The 19,204-nt window shown below is 38.3% G+C and overlaps 1 protein-coding gene across 1 annotated transcript; it reads right to left on the bottom strand.

The window, feature by feature from the left end:
• Positions 1–1,733: 1,733 nt before the first annotated feature.
• LOC126924505 (uncharacterized) lies at positions 1,734–19,056 on the bottom strand. Its single transcript, XM_050739050.1, has 17 exons — positions 18,772–19,056; positions 18,523–18,694; positions 17,952–18,223; positions 16,721–17,084; positions 15,614–15,950; positions 13,327–13,619; positions 12,991–13,260; positions 12,160–12,449; positions 11,841–12,081; positions 11,002–11,351; positions 9,505–9,978; positions 8,530–8,711; positions 6,586–7,193; positions 4,129–4,542; positions 3,075–3,140; positions 2,798–2,989; positions 1,734–1,904 (listed from the first exon to the last, which is right to left on the bottom strand). The coding sequence occupies exons 2-17, from the start codon at positions 18,634–18,636 to the stop codon at positions 1,734–1,736; spliced, it is 4,638 nt and encodes a 1,545-aa protein (XP_050595007.1). The 5' UTR covers positions 18,637–18,694; positions 18,772–19,056.
• Positions 19,057–19,204: the final 148 nt, after the last annotated feature.

Raw genomic sequence — 19,204 nt, 5'->3', positions numbered from 1 at the left:
TGATAATAATATAACCTGCAGCGTGACCTCCGGTTAACCTTTGCTCTTCGTTTAAATTATCGTTCCCGTTGTGTCATCGCGGAACGGTTAACGTGCTATCGCCGATCCTCAGGAAATTCTTTTTCGCTTTGAGCAAGAGGAAAAGTTAAATGGAAAAGCCGGGGACGGTATCTTTCGCGTTGGGAAATTCCAGGAACTGTGACCTTACCGGGAGGTTCGACCTGACCTTGGAAGCATAACAAATCCTAGTATCTTTATCCATCCGCAAAGAATTGTAAAACGACAAAAAAGCAAAAACTACACATGATATGCAAAAGATTGTAACAGGAATGTTCGTAATAATCGTTGATACGAGTATATTTTAATAGATTTATTTCATTGGTTTTATAAAGGCAGAAGTTTCTTCATATAAATATTATTTATACAATCACAATCTATTTTACTATTCCTATAAATCACTAGTTTTATAAAAGTACGAGTTTGTTTATATAAATATTACTTTTTACAATCAAAATGCCATTCATACAAAATATCACAAATTAATACAATTATCTAACCATAAATATCAAATAGAAATTTTCTTGTAATTCTGTAATTAATTTTTAAACAACCTACGTTTACGTATTTTTCATTCATATTCATATCGCCTAATAAATCATATCGGCAGAGTTTGAGAAAATCTAGAAGCGTTTTGCATATTCTCGATTGAAGAGATACAGTGATGTCGGCAAATTAATTAGGCTTGAACGCGATAATTTTGATAGATTATTTCTGATACATTCAACACGATCGTAAAAACGCACGTATGTACATTAGCCAGAGGTTTCATATGAAATAGAAATGTAGTATCGTGGACAAAAGGCCTAAGATATCTGCCGAATCGTAAACAATGTCGCGAGAGCCGCGGCATCGTCGGGTACATCAATGTGTCGTCGATCCTTTTTAAGTGGATAGTTAGTGGATAGTTTCGTGGAAAAGACAAAGAGACGTTAAAGTCAGTATTAGTTGAGAAGCCGGAAAGAACGGATGCAAAAGGTGTGTAGAGTGTGAATTGAGAAGCGAGAGCGAGCGAGTGTAGAAGCCGAAGAGTGTGAATCGGGAAGTCGAAAGCCGCGTCTAAAAATAAGACGTACGACAGCATTGTAATTATTTCGTTGCTTCGAATATTATTAATTAAATCAAAACATCATTACTTGTCCTTTCCTCTAAGACCCATTAAGATACTACAGAAATGACGACTAAACATTCTTAATTGAACGAATCGAAACAAAGATTGTAGATCAGATATTTTAAACAAGGCAGTAATAATTACAGTTACAAAACCCGATAAGGTGACAACCTCTTATTTTTCGAATTAGTCCCAGGAAGTGATAATTCCTGACTATTGTTCTGAACTATTTGCGTTATATTATTATTATTTAATATTTCTTAATTCGTATCTTTCGAATGTGTAAGATTCTTTTGGTTTTTTATCTTTCGTAAATATTATGTCATCCCAGAAGTTCGTTCCGTTTTTCGAGTGGTTATATATGTCAAGATTGTTTACATACATTTCAGTTTCATGAAAAAATGTAATCCCCCTCTCGTTGTACAACTTTTTCCCATTTTTCTGGTAGGGCCATTATTCCGTCTCGATAAAAGTTCTCTTGTTTTTCTTTAAAATAATTTTCTAAGCTATTTTTGAGAATGTCAATATTTTCAAATTTTTTACCTACTAAAAAGTGTTGTAATGCTCAGGTGGTACTCAGATGGGGCAATGTCTGGGGAATATGGGGATGAAGTAAAATTTCCCAATTAAATTCAGACATATTTTTTATAACGCTTTTCTCTACGACATGCGGTCTAGCGTTGTCGTGATGGAAGATAACGTTGTTCCTATTCACTAAACCTGGTCGATTAAACACCTATGAATCGTTGTCTTAGGTATTTTCAAAACATTTGACATCTCTTGAACTGTCAAATTTCGTGATTTTTCAACAAGATCCCGAATTTTATCTTCGTCTGTCTGAGAAGGACGCCCGGAGCGTTCATCGTATTCTAAGCAGAAATTCCCAGCTCTAAAACGTTGGAATCACTTCCTACAGGTGCGAGATGAAAGCGCATTTTCTCCGTAAACAGCACATATGTTTTTCGTGGCAATTGTTACAGAACTTCCTTTCCGAAATTCATATAACATGAGATGTCGAAAATGGATACGCGTTCCACTCATGATTTTTTGCTATTAGAAGTCACTGTGTTCGCTATATTACGATCTTATACCCACGAAAATCTGCTCTAGCCTGTTCTCGATCAGCTAAGCTCAAGTGCATTGGTCCCTTATCGCCGTATGTTTAGAAATCGACACGTGAAATGTATACACAAAAGTCGGCACGAACTTATGGGATGACCTAATATCTACCACCCATTCCATTTTCCATTCTATTCTACTCCACTCCTACCACCCATTCCATTTTCCATTCTATTCTACCCCACTCCTATCACCCATTCCATTTTCCATTCTATTCTACTCCACTCCTACCACCTATTCCATTTTCCATTCTATTCTACTCCACTTCCTTAGTTATTCTGAGATCATTCCAGATTATTCTATTCTCTAAAAACTAAAACTAGGAACCACAAATTAACCACTAATAACTAAAAATCATTGCATCTTTGAGTTTTACAGTCTCTTTGTTGTGCATCCTTCCTGTCGTTTGCTCTTCTCCCCTTTATCCTCAGTTCAGCTAAACCCTCTCCCGTCTTATTCAATACCTCTCCTACTTCCAAATATTTGCGTTGTATATATTTGTTTTATTACTTGCACTCTGCATTTTTGCACATAATAGGAGCATAAACGCGAATTTTCTAATTCCATAATCTGATTTTTTTTCTGACGTAACAATTGGTTCACCTTCTTCGTCGACTTGATGTATCTTCGTTTCCAGATTTCAGTCCCTTTCTTGTTCTCTTCCAACTTGGCTCCGTTGTGTGTTATAAAGTCATGAGTCCTCTGTAACACGAAACGTAGATGCTTTGTTTTTCTCTGCTTCATCTCAATTCATGAAAAGGTAAATTTATTTCGAAACGCTCCTTACCTTAGTTTCGGTGAACGACGTTTCGCTATCGAAAAACTCGAAATCTTCATCAACGTTTCTGCACAACTGTAAATAAAAAACAAGCGTCTGATTTTTCGGAACCGAAGTAAGTTTATTGAACTTAAGGGGAAGGTTTCGTGAGATTCTAGAAAGAGGAAAGGAGATGTTTATATTGTAAAACCAGCCAAGGGACATTCGAATACTGGAAAGTATGCAAAAGAAATTGATAAAACAAGCCTGAGCGTGAAAGGAATGCTAGCTGAGGAGAAAGGAGAAAGAGGGGGAGGGGAGGCAAAGCAAAGGGGGCTACTGTGCAAAGTGTGAAATGAAAACAGTATCCGATGAAACAGCTTCGAGTAATTTTATGCCACAAAAGTACTTTATTGCAAGTCAAAGGCAGTTTTAGAATAGGAACGGTGAATGAATCATCAAAGAAATAATTATGCAAGACAGATTCGGCAATAGTGTGTGATAGAGATCATGTACATACCACAATCTATGTAACCAAGTTCAATTTTTGCGCTAATAAAATGGAATGAATAAATTATTACTACTATTGAAAATTCATCTTCGTGAAATTCATATAATTTAAAAAATACAAGCTTCCTCAAATACTGATCTATGTACGAAATAATTCTTCAGAATATCTGCTGGTAAACGAATCGAAGTTTGAAAACGGATGAATCCGAAATACCACCAGATCATTGTTGGCTGTTGGCTGTTGTTCTCGCGTAGCGACGATCTGACGGCATCGCAGATTTACTCGATTGCAAACTGATTTATCGGCAGAATTTCCAAACAATTATTATGCCGATATAGATTAATCGTTATTATGTAAGTGGACCAAAATATAAAGAAAATAAATTCCCACTGCATTTCGGATAAATGCCAATAACATTTTTTGTTACTTGAGAGATGCTGTTAAAAGTCGTGCAAGAATTTTTCATTCACAATGGTCGAAAAATGCCCATTTCTTAACATCCCGTTTTTTCTATAAATGCATAACTGTCTGCAGTCTATCAACGATATTTTTAAACCTTCTTAAGGCTCTTACCTCCATCGGTTCTCCATTTTCTTCGTACTCCTGCACATCCTGCATCCTGTTATCGCATTCATGATGCCTTACTTGATACGAATCGATGTCATGTTTAATCTGGAGTTCTTGCGAGGCGAGCGATCTCTCTTTTTTAACCCCTTTTTCTTTCTCATACATCCGATCTCCGTGTATCGTGCGCTTCCTCGTTGCGACCCTCTCATCATCTGAACTGTCATTTGATTCTAAACAAAGTTGACTCATTTTGAGAATCAACATGACTTCTTCGTCCTCCGTGAAATTCTCCATATGCTCTTTCAATTGTTTCATTTTTATTTTGCACTTGTACACTTTGTCTCGCTTAATACAGCACGCGTTTCGTAGAAAAGTCAAGCACTGTTCAGCTTCCGCCAACTCGATCGCGCAGCTTTTCACCTTCGAACGAGTTATGATTCGGAATTACACACCACGATAAATGTTGGAATTCTATTAGAAATCTCGAAATTTCACTTTAAGCAATTTATCAATGGTTAACTCAAATTTTAGTTTAATTCGTACAATGTACGGTAGCTCACATCAGCACGCTAGCACTGTTGCTCTATGACAGGGTTTCTAAGGATGGACCTGTGGCAATTTATAGATTTGCGAAAAGTGACCTAACCCTCACCATCGGTACATGGGACCCTAACAGAGGCTAGCTAACTGGCCCTTTAAATTCACTTACAGCTGAACAATACTCTATGGCTTGGAGGATTAAGGAAACTAAACAGTAGAAGCGAAGTTAGACAAATTTACCGAATGTCCAACTAGACAAATTGTGGAGTCCTAATTAAGTAATAGAAAAGAAACCCTAAAAGGTGTAGGGTTTTCTTGAAAGACTCACTTCAACAAGTATTTTAAATCCATCTTTTATATTATATAACTTATTATTCTTTACTTTTATATATTATTATACTATTTATATGTATTATTTATATTGTAGATTTATAATAGAATGAAAAGCGTTCAGCATACAGGGTGGTTGGTAACTAATGGTACAAGCGGGAAGGGGGGTGATTCTACGCGAAAAAAGAAGTCGAAAATACGGAATAAACATTTTTCGTTTGAGGCTTTGTTTTCGAGAAAATCGACTTTGAATTTTCGCTCGGTACGCGTGCACTTTATTAAGTCTCGTTATAACGGATCTCACTGTATCATCGATGGATATTATCACACTTTAAGTTTGTTTTTGCCGTAATGGAAAATTAGGAATACATAATGAAATAATATGAAGTAATCATAAAGTTTATTATTACAAAAATTGCTGAAAATGTTGCCCATTCTGCCGAACATATACTTCTGTTCTTCTAATTAAATTTCTATGAACACTTTCTAACACATTGGAAGTGTTTATCGACATAACGTCAATCGATACAACGATCTACAGTGAGATCCGTTATAACGAGACACGATAAAGTGCACCCACACCGAGCGAAAATTCAAAGTCGATTTTCTCGAAAACAAAGCCTCAAACGAAAAATGTTTATTCCGTATTTTCGACTTCTTTTTTCGCGTAGAATCACCCCCCTTCCCGCTTGTGCCACCACTTACCAACCACCCTGTATATTAGATATTAGAAAATCTATTAATATTCATGACTGGCGGTATACATTACTGTGCATTGGGTATCAGACAAATCTTTTTGGAGAAACACTGCAGTGTTGCAACTTTTGGTATCATTGATATTATGTCAATCAATTAATATAAATAAAAAGAACATTAATGAATTGAATAGTCGATAAAATAAGATAAGAAAAAAGAGTGCCAACGAAATGTTACAAGATGAATAAGGTTTAAATAATTAATGTTATTCATGGCATGTTCTTTCGAATCATAATGATTTCGATATATTGGATCACCCGAAATAGCAAGTTCTCGTTATTCTATGTTACAATCCTCTACATCATCCACCACAACATTAAAGCAAATAATGCTAAATCTTGTAACGGTTCTTCAGGATTATTGGGGTTCCGAATAAGTATGACGAAGGGATGAATTACGATTTATGGTAGTTGTGGCATGGTTAGTACGTGTCGGGACGTAATAACATAGAGCAATTATTTATTGTAGCAACGCCAAGAAACAATATAAGATAATTGATAATCGCAAAAAATAAACGAATCGCGCGAAATCGCATTTCAGCGGCACGGAAATCACCAGTGACCTCAATGAGACAAATTCATTGCATCCTTTAATTTCATTATCCATCGGTTAATGATGATTATACATCGTAACGTATTTTTTGTAGGTAATATTTCAACATTATATGTATCGCATAATAAAAAATTCACTCTGGCACCATGGGTAATCCTTGTAAAACTAGTGTGCCATTCAACGTGTTAAATAACTCAAAAAACCTGAACATTACCCCGCATACTAATTTCATATATTATACTATATTTACTACTATGTAGACGATATTATCTGGCATGATCTTACCTTAATCTCCGCTTCTACCTTGAGTCTCCTAAGACGGCAAAGAAGGTGCCAATAGTCCGGCTCTAATCCGTTCTTCAGTCCTTCCGGTAATCTGTCTAATTCATTCATAGCTCGAAGATAGCTTGAACATTCTCGAGACAAAACATCAGAGTTTCGCTGTTCAACGATACAAACAGCGAGTTCAGTGAGAAACGTAGCCGACGTACCGCAGGGTCCATGCGCGGTTAATAATCTCGGTCTTTTGCGGTATTGTCGGAACAGGTGCTCCGGCACCGATGGTTTTAATTCCGCAAACTCCGAACGAAACTTTGTCTCCAGCTGTTTATCTCGTTTACGCGCGTTCTCATAGCTGACTTTTAGTTCCGCGACACCTGCCTCGAACAAATCTCGTTCTTCGGTAAGTGTATCAGCCTCCTTCGTCGCGGGTATAAGTTCCAACTCGATAGTCCGTCGTATCTGCTGTCTTTTCTGAACGATTTTTCGATGATGTAGGATCGCCTGCATTTTGCTCAATCTCTGTGAGAGTATCGATCGTTCGATTTGTATCTTTTCTTTGGATAGTTCGTTCAATTCGTCGGCGAAAGATTTTACACTGTTCGAAAATTCTCCTGAAACACGGACAACATCTGTTTTTAAGCTTAGTTTTCACCGTTAGATTGCCGGTATTTACGGATCTATGAATCATTTACAGGTACAGGAATACAAAAGATATTTATCTTTAGTAAATAATAACACTTTCTAGCCAATAGGAGATGGGGATTTGCATTTATATACGTTGAGTTTATACAGAAATAAGAGAATTTACCTCAGTTTACGACAGGGACAGGTTCTGCTATTTTTGAGAAATTTGAATTTGTGAAATTGCACTTTGTAAATGTCTATTATTCGGACCACCTTAACGGCTTGACTAATATCTTAAACGCTTTATGGATCTGTTTAATAGTGAACGATGAGCCAAATTTCGACTATACCAGACCATCGAACAATGTTGCTAACGGGCATCGACGAACCCTGGGCCAGGTATGCAAAGTGGCATCGCTTGAAAATACTTACGCTTACGTTTAAAGCCAATTTGGACGTACGGAATACCAGTACGGGGCACAATAACAATGAGTTACCTCAATAAACTAGAGTCAATACGATAAAATACTCAGAATAATAGTCAACGTCCCATGGTTATATGAGAAACGTGTCAATGTCAACACGTCCAAACCAGCTGGCTAATGAAATCAGTAAAACTGTCATAAAAAGAAGACCAAAGAGAAAACACTCCACTAACCTCACTAAAGAAATAGACAAATTCGAAGATGAAATCCCATTAGGAGTAGCCATTCGCATATTATTAGCAATAAAGTTAGAAAAATTAATCGAATGCCTAGCTGGACAAATTGTAACGTACAAATTAAATAAATAAAAAAAGAAACTTACGTTCAAAAACTCTCACTTACGTTTATGTTATTGAAATATTATTTATTATTCGCTTCAAGATAATAAATCTTTCTTGTTCAATGATCAATTGGTAATAATTACTCATCAAACATCTTGCAACATAAAATTAGTCGTACCTCACATATGAAAACAACTTCGAATGCTCAAGCCACACCGTGAAATTTTCTTTTTATTTGGAAGAATTTTACAATCGATTCTCATTGAGAATTATAAGTAAATTATTCCGGCGTGGTACTATATCGTGTATAATAAGTGATTATCGTATGTTTGATTCTACCTGAATCTAATGGTCAAATTTAGAGGGATAAAGGCGTGAAATGGTTCGACGTCCAACCGACCCTGCCGTTTCTTACGGCACGTGCTGTTGCAGCTTAAATGGTAAAAGGCAAGGGATTAATATCGTTCAAGGTTCGCAACTCCAAGCAAACAGTTGCAATTTAACTGATAGTCGCCTAATTGAGAGGTAGCAACAATGTTACGTTTCTTTGGTCATACCGCTGATCCTTTCGATCTCGGCCTCCAGCATCGACTTGTACTTCTGCCGATCGACTTCTCTAGCGCGAATTTTCTCCTCGTACGATTCGATCGCCCGAATGTCCTCCTCTGTGTAACTAGCTGCATCTTTCCGGGTGAGACAGTCGGGTTTCGGAATGCTTCTCTTTGCATTGTGTTCCAATCTACGGCAGGCGAGATCGCGTTAAAAAATTCAAGACTCACCGTCACATCGAGCACTTAACAAACGAAAACGATAAATTAAGGCTTTGGCAAGAGACCTATCGATGCAACCGCGTTTGGTCTTAGTTTTCTTAATATTAATGTAATATAAAAAAAAAAAAAAAAAAAAAAAAAAAGAGAGAGGGGAGTATACGCTTGGTCTATTATATATTTAAGTTCGAGTTTCTCGGAATAGCATAAGTTGTAAATTTAAGGTAGAAACTAAGAATAGTAAGAGTGCTGAGGAAAAGAGAAAGAGAGAGAGAGAGAGAGAGAGAGTGTGTAAGTAAGAGTGTATGCCTTGGTGACGTTAAAGCTAAATGAGTAAATGATTGGGAGAAGGATGCGAGGGTCGAGGATTAGCATTATTTTGATCTGAGAAGATAGAAGTTGGGAGCCGAGTGTTAGATTGTAATCAGTTTTTGTATTGGGTATTGCTTGTTAAAATAAAACTAAATTTAACTTCAAATAAAACGTGCTTTCTTATCCTTGCTCTAGACTATTTAGATACTACATTAATCACGTTTCAATCGGTAATTACAATCACTCTTAAACAAAAATTCCTTTTATATTTACAAAATAAACAAACGCTGCAGAGTAATTCTATTATTATTTGACTAGAAGATATAACATCTATGTATTTAAAATTGCCACCTATACATTTCCTGTATACAGGTCCTTTCTTAAAAAATTCCTCAATTTTATATTTCGACTGTATTATCGCGCATCATCTATAGTATGGTAAAATGCGATTACCTAACTTCTAGTACACCGTCCATCATCCTATCGAGCATCTGTTCACGAAAATCGTTGACTTTCGTTTCTACCTCTACTTCGTCTTCAACCAAGTTCTTCTCATTCTCGTTGTTTCTTTCGGGTCCATTTAATCGTGCATCGTCAATCGTTTTCGCGTCTCGTTCGAATTCGTCCTCGATTATTTCCTTTGGATGCCACTGTGGAGGCTCGAAGAGTTTCGCACTCGCATCCACGTGAAACACACTCTTCAGCTCGAGAACGAGCCGACGCATTTCCTTGGAGCGTTCGTTCGCCGCTCGCATCTCTCTTTGCTTCGTTGATCGTGTCTTTTCAAACAGTTCGTTGAACTTTACTTTTAACTCGCGCTCTTGGTGATCCGCGATAATACACGTCTCAAGCACGTCTACAAAACCGTGGCAACGAAACCGTGGGTTCTCGACGTTGATCGTTCGTGAATTTTCTTCGCCCTCCAATCTGCATACGATACGTAAATGTTGGAATGAATCGGGCAAACGATCTCCTCTCGTTGAGATAATTATGGACGAGATGAGTACAATTTGAAAAATTAATACCGTGTATTTAAAGACACGAACACGAGACTATCTCTTTCTGCCTTTCATACCGAGTTTTACAATTACACGAAGTTAAAGCAAAGTATCATTTAAGCTAAACAGTTTCAGATATGAATACCTTCATAATTTTGTATGGAGAAAGAAGTATCTCATCGATTAGTGTATCAAAAATATATATACATCCTCGTTTCAGATCGATATCGTTGGTCGTTGGTCGTAATAACCTGCTTATCTTGATGTATATCATACGATAAGAAAACGTGCGTTGCTAACATCGACAATTTTAATAAAAATGCCTGCAATTTAAGCTTCACGCCAAATGTCACACCTTTATTAAAGTTAAGAAATATTCTAAGATTTCCAAACGAGAATGTATGTACATACAGTGGCTCACGAAAGTATTCGAACGCTTACACTTACAAATTTCAATTAATAAAATGAGATGTACTAAACTAATTCGTTAAAACAATTTGGTATCTATAGTGGCGGGAAAGTCTCAAGATTACATCAAGATTACAGTAAAATTTGAAAGGAATTCAACAACGTAGGTCGGAGTTATGACACAAAAGTATTTGAACGCTACATATATTATTAAATTATTTAATATTAATATTTTGACTTCCATCTTAAGACTTCCATCTTCCTATTGACACCTGCTTTTGTCTAAGCAAATTACTTTAATGTACATTATTTCGGTCATTAAAGTTTGCATATGTAAGCGTTCGAATACTTTCGTGAGCCACTGTACGTATATACACATATAAATCTTCGAGTCAATTAACGAGAAAATTATCCTGCATAAGACTAATAGACCTGTTATCTTCCTTTCGGTTTTTAAATAACATCTCTGCCAATGCGACATCTTATCGATAATTATCCCAGTTACAAAACAATTCTTTCAACAATGGAAGACAATAATAATTACCTAGACACAAGTTCTCTCATTCTTCTCGAAAATTGACACCAAGACGGAATATACGACTGCTCCCGAGGTACGAATTTATCGAGAGGATAATTGGTGACCTTCGATTCACCGAACAAGGAAAAGATGCTCCTCGGTCGGACGATCAATGGATCTAGAAATCGTTCGCGCAAGTAGAGTATCGATCGATTCAGGTGCGAGATTTTTTCCTCGGCTTTCTTCGTCAATTCGATTTCCATTGACCTGGCCGCTGCTAATGCGAGCTCTCTACCACGTTGATCGAGATCGAACGCAGAAATCGGCAGTCGAGCGTTTGGTGGTGCTGTCTCGTTCGAGTCGAGCAATGTCTTTACCTGTTGTCAGCAAAAAAGGCGTTCTCTCAAAATTATCGTTGTTAGATTGTTCTTTGTTAGCATCGTTAATTACTACTTTGCGATTTTTTGCAACACAGGAAGACATACAAGCTCAAAGTGCCTTCAGATAATACGAGTTAATGCTGACCTTGTATCGTTCAAACTAGGAAGGGGGATTGTTGATTCCCCCTTCCCTGATCCGCTTGTAGAAAAAGATCTACGAGGAAAGAAAGAAACTTGCGCTTGTTGCACAGATTTTTGATACCTCGTGCGGGTTAGGAGCTGTGAAAACTTGCAAGAGCCTAAATGAAATAAAATTAATTTCCCTATTTTTACCGATGTCGTCTACGTACTGGATCGCCTTGGATTGCCTTGTTTGCAGCGCTGTTCGTCCAAACGAGGTTCTACCGTATTACACTTCCGTAATTACAGTCCAATCGCACAAAATGCATCAGTTAGAAACGGGATACGTGATAAATAATTATTTACTCGGTGTTTCAGCTTGTTCCAATCATCGAGAAGAGAGAGACGAGTCGCTAGAGCTTGTTTCTCCTCGGCCATCGACCGCTGGCGATTCACCATATCCATCCACGTCTCCGTCCCTTCGATCTCCTCGTTCTCTGTCGCATCTACCTGTTTGCTTTTTCTCGTTTTCAAGCGGTCGTCGAGTGTAGTCCAACAATAGGATTCGGTTGACCTCGAACCTGGATTATCCTCCGGTTCGACCATCCTGATCGTGGCAAAACAACTTGGTTAGTCGGAACAACAAACAAAAAGGAAAGAGCAAACAGGAAGAAAAAGAGGTAACCGGTTTGGTAATCTATTAGCGACCAGATCGCCGTTTCTACCCAAAGAAACGACCACATTGTCGAAGAGGATTGTGCGTCGAACACCACCTTCGGAACGATGGTGCGCGGCGAACAGGGCGAATACTCGTCGAAGCTCGGTGCAGTCTCTCCACACGATTAGTCCATCGAATCCGCAGGTGAACAGACTCGGGGATTCGCCAGATTTCGTGTAATGAATGGCGATGGTGATGCTTCTGGTTTGGTGCAGCGATGGTAGAGCTTCCGAGAGTAAGGCGTTTTGGAAATCGTCCTGCGAGTCGATTCAACGATTCGTATATTCTCTATGCTAGCTGTAGATTCGGTTTTTTAGCTTACGTACATTTTTCGAATTTTCTATTATATATGTACAGTTAGCTTCATACGAACGCGTTAATGATATCTTTACGAAGATTGACTTATTTGTTAATCTTTCTCCAGGCGATAGAAATGATAAAGTAACGAACAAAAGAAAGTTTAAAGTTGCCAAGTAATTTGTTTATGTACCTATGCATGCCTATGTCAGTGACATTCGTATTAGATACATCTTATAACTTTTACGCATATTATTTTCTTACCGAAATATTGACAGTCGCATATTCTGAAGTATGGATAATATTACATTTGTTCATATTGTTCTTTATCAAATACTATTCTGTTTGATACTTTGATACTGTTATGATACTTTATGTACTACCTGTGTTTAAACATCTTTTTCTGTCTTCTACTGTATGTGTATTCTGCTTGGTACGTCAGATATCGCGATTTTCTTTTATTTACATACATTCTCGAAATTTTCGCTTTTCTCTTTTTACCTTTAACTCTAGCCGATGCAACTGTTTCGTGAGATACGGGACACCAATTATTTCGTAGCTCGATTCTTTTCCATAGTGGAGGTGCTCGAAGGAAGACAAAAGTTTTATCGAGCAATCCGCGTTTTCGACGTAGACATCTCGATCGAAGAGTCGACACGAGTACACGATGATCTCGTCTCCAGCTCGAGAGTCGCTCGATTCGATGTTTGTAACTAGAAGTAACGCTTTCGCGCGATCTTGGTCCATTTCGTAGATCAAAAAATCGATCACCTAGCACGGAATTAATGTGACTCGACTATCAAACAGGTTCGAGCTTTACACAACGTTTTACGTTACCTTTCGCCCAAGATTCAACCAGGCCGCGACTTTGCTGGCTGACATCCTATAATCGCGTTCTTCAAGTTCGACGACGTTTATCGATAAAAGGAACAGGCGCCCGATTTGAGACGAGGCAACGCCCAGCAAATGACCTCTGTTAGAAAATTTGACGCGATCCAAAGCTTCTCGTTGAAGATGAACGCAATGCTTTCGGACAGGTATCGTAGGATACGATTCGATGAAAAGGCAGTTTCCCGTGACGCTGCAGCTTACCAGGATCGGTAACACGGGATGCGAGATGAAATCAGCAACTGCGATTAACACCGATTATTATTTGTCTCTTTCGTAATTCTTTCGGTCAGATTGTAAAGAACCCGGAAAAAACAAGCGTTAAAATCTGCGATATTTCCGCTTCAACTGCGTAATAGTATCGAGCAGCTGTTGTTTAAGCGGATCTGGTTTCTTCCAGATTACGTAAGTATATAAGAAAAAGAAAAAAAAAAGAAACGTGATAGCATTATTAAAAATATAATATAATATGGTATAATAAATGTAATATTAGGTCATCCCATAAGTTCGTGCCGACTTTTGTGTATACATTTCACGTGTCGATTTCTAAACATACAGCGATAAGGGACCAATGCACTTGAGCTTAGCTGATCGAGAACAGGCTAGAGCAGATTTTCGTGGGTATAAGATCGTAATATAGCGAACACAGTGACTTCTAATAGCAAAAAATCATGAGTGGAACGCGTATCCATTTTCGACATCTCATGTTATATGAATTTCGGAAAGAAAGTTCTGTAACAATTGCCACGAAAAACATATGTGCTGTTTACGGAGAAAATGCGCTTTCATCTCGCACCTGTAGGAAGTGATTCCAACGTTTTAGAGCTGGGAATTTCTGCTTAGAATACGATGAACGCTCCGGGCGTCCTTCTCAGACAGACGAAGATAAAATTCGGGATCTTGTTGAAAAATCACGAAGTTTGACAGTTCAAGAGATGTCAAATGTTTTGAAAATACCTAAGACAACGATTCATAGGTGTTTAATCGAACAGGTTTAGTGAATAGGAACAACGTTATCTTCCATCACGACAACGTGAAAAAAAAATTGTCTGAATTTAATTGGGAAATTTTACTTCATCCCCATATTCCCCAGACATTGCCCCATCTGATTACCACCTGTTCAGAGCATTACAACACTTTTTAGTAGGTAAAAAATTTGAAAATATTGACATTCTCAAAAATAGCTTAGAAAATTATTTTAAAGAAAAACAAGAGAACTTTTATCGAGACGGAATAATAGCCCTACCAGAAAAATGGGAAAAAGTTGTACAACGAGAGGGGGATTATATTTTTTCATGAAATTGAAAGGTATGTAAACAAACAAAGGTATGTAAACAATGTAAAGGTATGTAAAATTATATATGTAATAATATATATAACCCCTCGAAAAACGGCACAAATTTTTGGGTTGACTTATCGTAAAATAATTATTTGAGAAAATGACAGAGTCGGCTAATAGGTCATGAAGGGATGAGAAGTTGTCATGGGCCATTAAGCCATAGTAGGTTTATGCTAAGCCATATAGCCAGGTAGATAAGTCCGTGGCTTGTCAGAAAAGTGGGTATTTGGAAGCACGTACCTAATTATATTTGGTCATGGACAACTGTGAAACACGTGCAAAAGTGTAACTTTTTAATTAACTTTAATACCGCTAAATTGATGTATTTTATTATATACTGTACTTTATAAAAGCAGAAAAAGTGGTGCGATTAATTGGGAACAATTTCAGGTAAACAATAACTGATAATAATAACAATAACAACAAAAAAAAAAAAAAAGAAAACGCGTTGCTAAAGTCAAAAAGGAAGAATCTCCTCGTTCGGTCGGCAAAGTGTTAAGAAATAGTCTTAGTTAAATAATCATAGTTCTCTGTTTCATCATTTTAAACAAATATACAAAAAATAAAAATCATTATGTATAGTAACTACGATTCTTTGTACATGTTTGTAGGATGAGCGATCTGAATGATAAGGTACGAATGATACGTTATCGAGGATCTAGCGAATATTTGCGATGTGCAGAGCGCGCAGGGAGTGAAGAACGATTCAGAGAACGCACGTAGCTACACGACGACGGATTCAGCTTGAGATATTATCCGAGATATTAAAATTTTCGAACAGTTCAAATAATTTTCTACCAAGATTCTACTTCCTTAAGTGTATTCCAAAAAATGCGAATTTGCATAAAAAAAATCCGCAGTCTGATAAATTATTTTCGATTCCAGTTTTGAACCGACCTTTGCCGTGATGTGTTAACTGTATAGTTGCTGCGGCAAGTTCACCAGTTGCAACGTCAATGATCGCCAGACGACCAGTTTGGTCTAAAGCTCCTAAATATGGGCCATGTAACGCAGCTATATTTGCATAACCCGTGTCATCTCGTAGTAGAAACTCGAGGCGAGGGGGACAATGATGCAGCAAACCGATTATCTCAAAGAGATCGCCGTCCTTCCCAAGCATTAAGATTCTATCTTGACTTGGATCGCTTTCTGCGTGTTTCGGGTACGACGGTAGCGAAATCGTCCAAGCCGGGCTCCATTCTTCGTTTTGATCTTTCCAAAGTTTCCTGTAAAACTGGTAATGGTTCGTCGGATAGATCGGCCGTGAATGATTCGTGAACACCACAGATACATAATACAGACCAAGATACTATCAGATCGTAAATTAAATATTTTTAGCGTATCATTTACCACCATCAGCACCAGCATTTAATTATCGCGTGGAAGATGTTAAAATTGTCATGGTGCGTCGTTATGCAAAGAAATAAATATTCAGGATATTTCAACCGAGCCATGAAATAGGGGAAATACTAATAAACCCTCGATACACAGACTTTTAAGCAGTTCGGATCGCCCGATTTCAAGTTTCAGCTAGTCTACACGGTATATATGCATTTTTTGATCTTTGTCCCGCATCCTCATTCAAATGCCGCACTATGCAACGTGTAAACGTGACCCTCGAACGTGATCTGGAAACGTGTGAACGTGACCTGTGAACGTGGTCCACGAATTTTTATTTTTGTCCTGATTCCTCGTTTATATCCTGAGCTGTGCTTTATGCTTTACAATTTGTCCAGCTGGACATTTGATAAATTTGTCTAACTTTATTATTAAATAACGTGTGGATGGCTATCCCCAGCGGGATACCATCTTCTCAAAATTGACACGACTTATCTACAACTTATCGCTTGATCCAATACTTTTTTATTTTTTTTATACATAATTCATGCCGAAGTTTCGGCTCGTAAAGTTCCCTATATTTTTATCAACCTGACTTATTTCTGAGATCCGACTACTTTTACGATCTCGATATACGTATCTTGGCCCGAGTTACACGCGTCCTACCGTTGCTCGAACCTCGCGACCGTGCGTCGCGCCATCGACGACCAACGTGCCATCGCCGTGACCCACCAACGTGGGGTTTCTTCGCGATGAAATCGTTCTATCATCTTCGTCAAGAGGTCGGACGATTGTTCGAACGCCAGGGTCCACTTGCTGCTCGAAATCGACGGACCAAACGGTGCCGCTTTCGTCACAACAGAGCAAAGTTCCGTCGGTGGACCAGGAACAGGAAACTGCAGTGCGCTCCGAGTGAAATTCCATTGGAAAGAGTCGAACGGTATTCGAGCAAGTCAATACGCGGTACACTGAAAGCGTGCCGGTCGATGGCATAAATCGTGCTACCAGGTGGGCCGAATCGGTCGAGCATCTATCGAAAATCGAGAAATAGTTTTATTCCGATATATTGTATTATTGCACTTAATTACATACATAGGATGAACCATATGAAGCGTTACAATTTGTTTTCTCCGAAACTATCGCAGATATCGATTCGAAATTTGAACGCGTTAAATGGTTCGGAGGTGCTATAACACTTTCGAATATAAAGAATTGCGAGCGTGAATTTCCTAGAGATGGTATGGAGGGTATGCAAAAGTTTTCAAACGAAAATTCTGCTCGCATTGTTAGTAGAATCTGTGAAAAAGTCTTATACCGTGCGAAACGAGTCGATGAAATTGCACAGGCGATTAACAGAATCCGAGAGAGGATATTTTGAATTATAGCCACGTAGGAGTAAAGATCGTAGGGGTATAAAATTTAATCAATTGTAGGAGTTGCGAACGACAAACAGTACTATTAACCAGCTCGAACGGGACCAGAGTAGTTTGCAGCAATTCTCCGATAGCTAAGAGACTTCATGCTAGGTTCGTTCATGATTGGACTATAATATCATCGACAGTATTTTCCTGTTTCAACTAGTAAGCAGCAGATCTGAGAAATCTATGCTGTAGTCATCAGATTGACAGACACGTGTTTCAATATATCGATTTACGAATGTCAGAATTTTCATTATTCTATGTAATTCTTAGATGTATAGATGCATACGTGTTGAACGAATACTCGAAGTATAAACGAAAATACCAAGCTAAATAGACATGATCATAGCGTCAGTATCGAAGAATTTAATAAACTTGTTACAGAACATTGCTTTTAATTCGTTCTCCTTTCACTCGCATCGTAGGAAACAATCATAAATAATACTATACCTTTGAAAAATATTACTAATTCTACTCACACGAGTCTCGTGCGATCGATGTCAAACATCGTCATATCTGTCCCGTTGATTTTTGTCAGTCGTTCACCGGTTTTCCATTGCCAAACCGTCAGGCAAAAGTCTGGGAAAGTTGCTTGACCGAGCAGGTATTCGGTGCCAGCGAACACGCAACACAAGTAGCCATTCGCTTCTTGACTTCCGGCGCACTGACCGATTCTTCGCATTGTAGGATAAGCGAATATCGAGATCCTTGGGTTGGCTTTCCTTTCAATCACGGAGAAGATTGGCGCGACCTTGCATAAGCGCTCGATAAAGTTAATAAAGATCCAAAAGGATAAATGGCATAAAATAAGATATAATACTGCGATTGTACAATGTACGGACATGTCGGTATATTCTTTCGACGTCCGTTTCTTTCCGCGATTATTACACTAAGGGTAAAAGTTCTTTTGCCGGTTCTCTAACTCACGATGCACAGGTGCTTATTTCACGCGTATACACCTATTTCCGATTTTATTTCTTAGGACGTGTATTAGGACAATGGCATAAAACATAGTAAATCGATCCAAACCTAAAGAGGATGCGAACTCACCGAAAGTCCCGCGAGACAGCACGCGCCGTCTCCTCTCTCGCCGCCACCGAATCGTTCTACTCGTGCCTTTTTACTCGTAGAATCGTAGAAACGGACATAAATGCCAGAAGCCATCGCGATCGTGTCCTTTCCGATCAGCGCAAAATCGCAACAGTTTCCAAACTTTGCCCATCTACAAAGGAATGGAAAGTAGCTAGCAATCGAATGGTCGAGGCTATAAACGAAGATTAAGGTAAGGCCAGAACCGACCACTCATTTAGCGTAGCGAGGGAAAAAAGCTAGCTTTAGTAGGTACCGGCCGATTTTCCCTTAATGAAAACAGAACGGACACGTCCAGTAATCTCGACGAGTGACGAATAACCATTTATTACTTAGTGCGTACAAAGTGTCCGGAGTTAGTGCAATTGAGTTACAAATCTCCTTGGTTAGTAGCGAGTGGAGGGGCAAACCTAGTCGACTAGAAAAAAAATTTAACGAAACAAATCTACTCGACTAAATCGTTCTACTAAACTACTCAACTAAATTCTCGTATCTACACAGCAGGCTACTAAATTACTAAATTACCAGGCACACGACTTTCTTACTCGCCACTCGACTAAACGACTGCATACGTTCTACTAAAACTACTCGACTAAAGACTCTCGGTATTTACACGCGGCGAGTTACTAAATTATTCGTCACT

Source organism: Bombus affinis, chromosome 14, assembly GCF_024516045.1.
Source record: "Bombus affinis isolate iyBomAffi1 chromosome 14, iyBomAffi1.2, whole genome shotgun sequence".
Taxonomy (NCBI): domain Eukaryota; kingdom Metazoa; phylum Arthropoda; class Insecta; order Hymenoptera; family Apidae; genus Bombus; species Bombus affinis.
The sequence above is the reverse complement of the archived record's forward strand: the minus strand, read 5'-3'. Positions and strand labels throughout refer to the sequence as shown.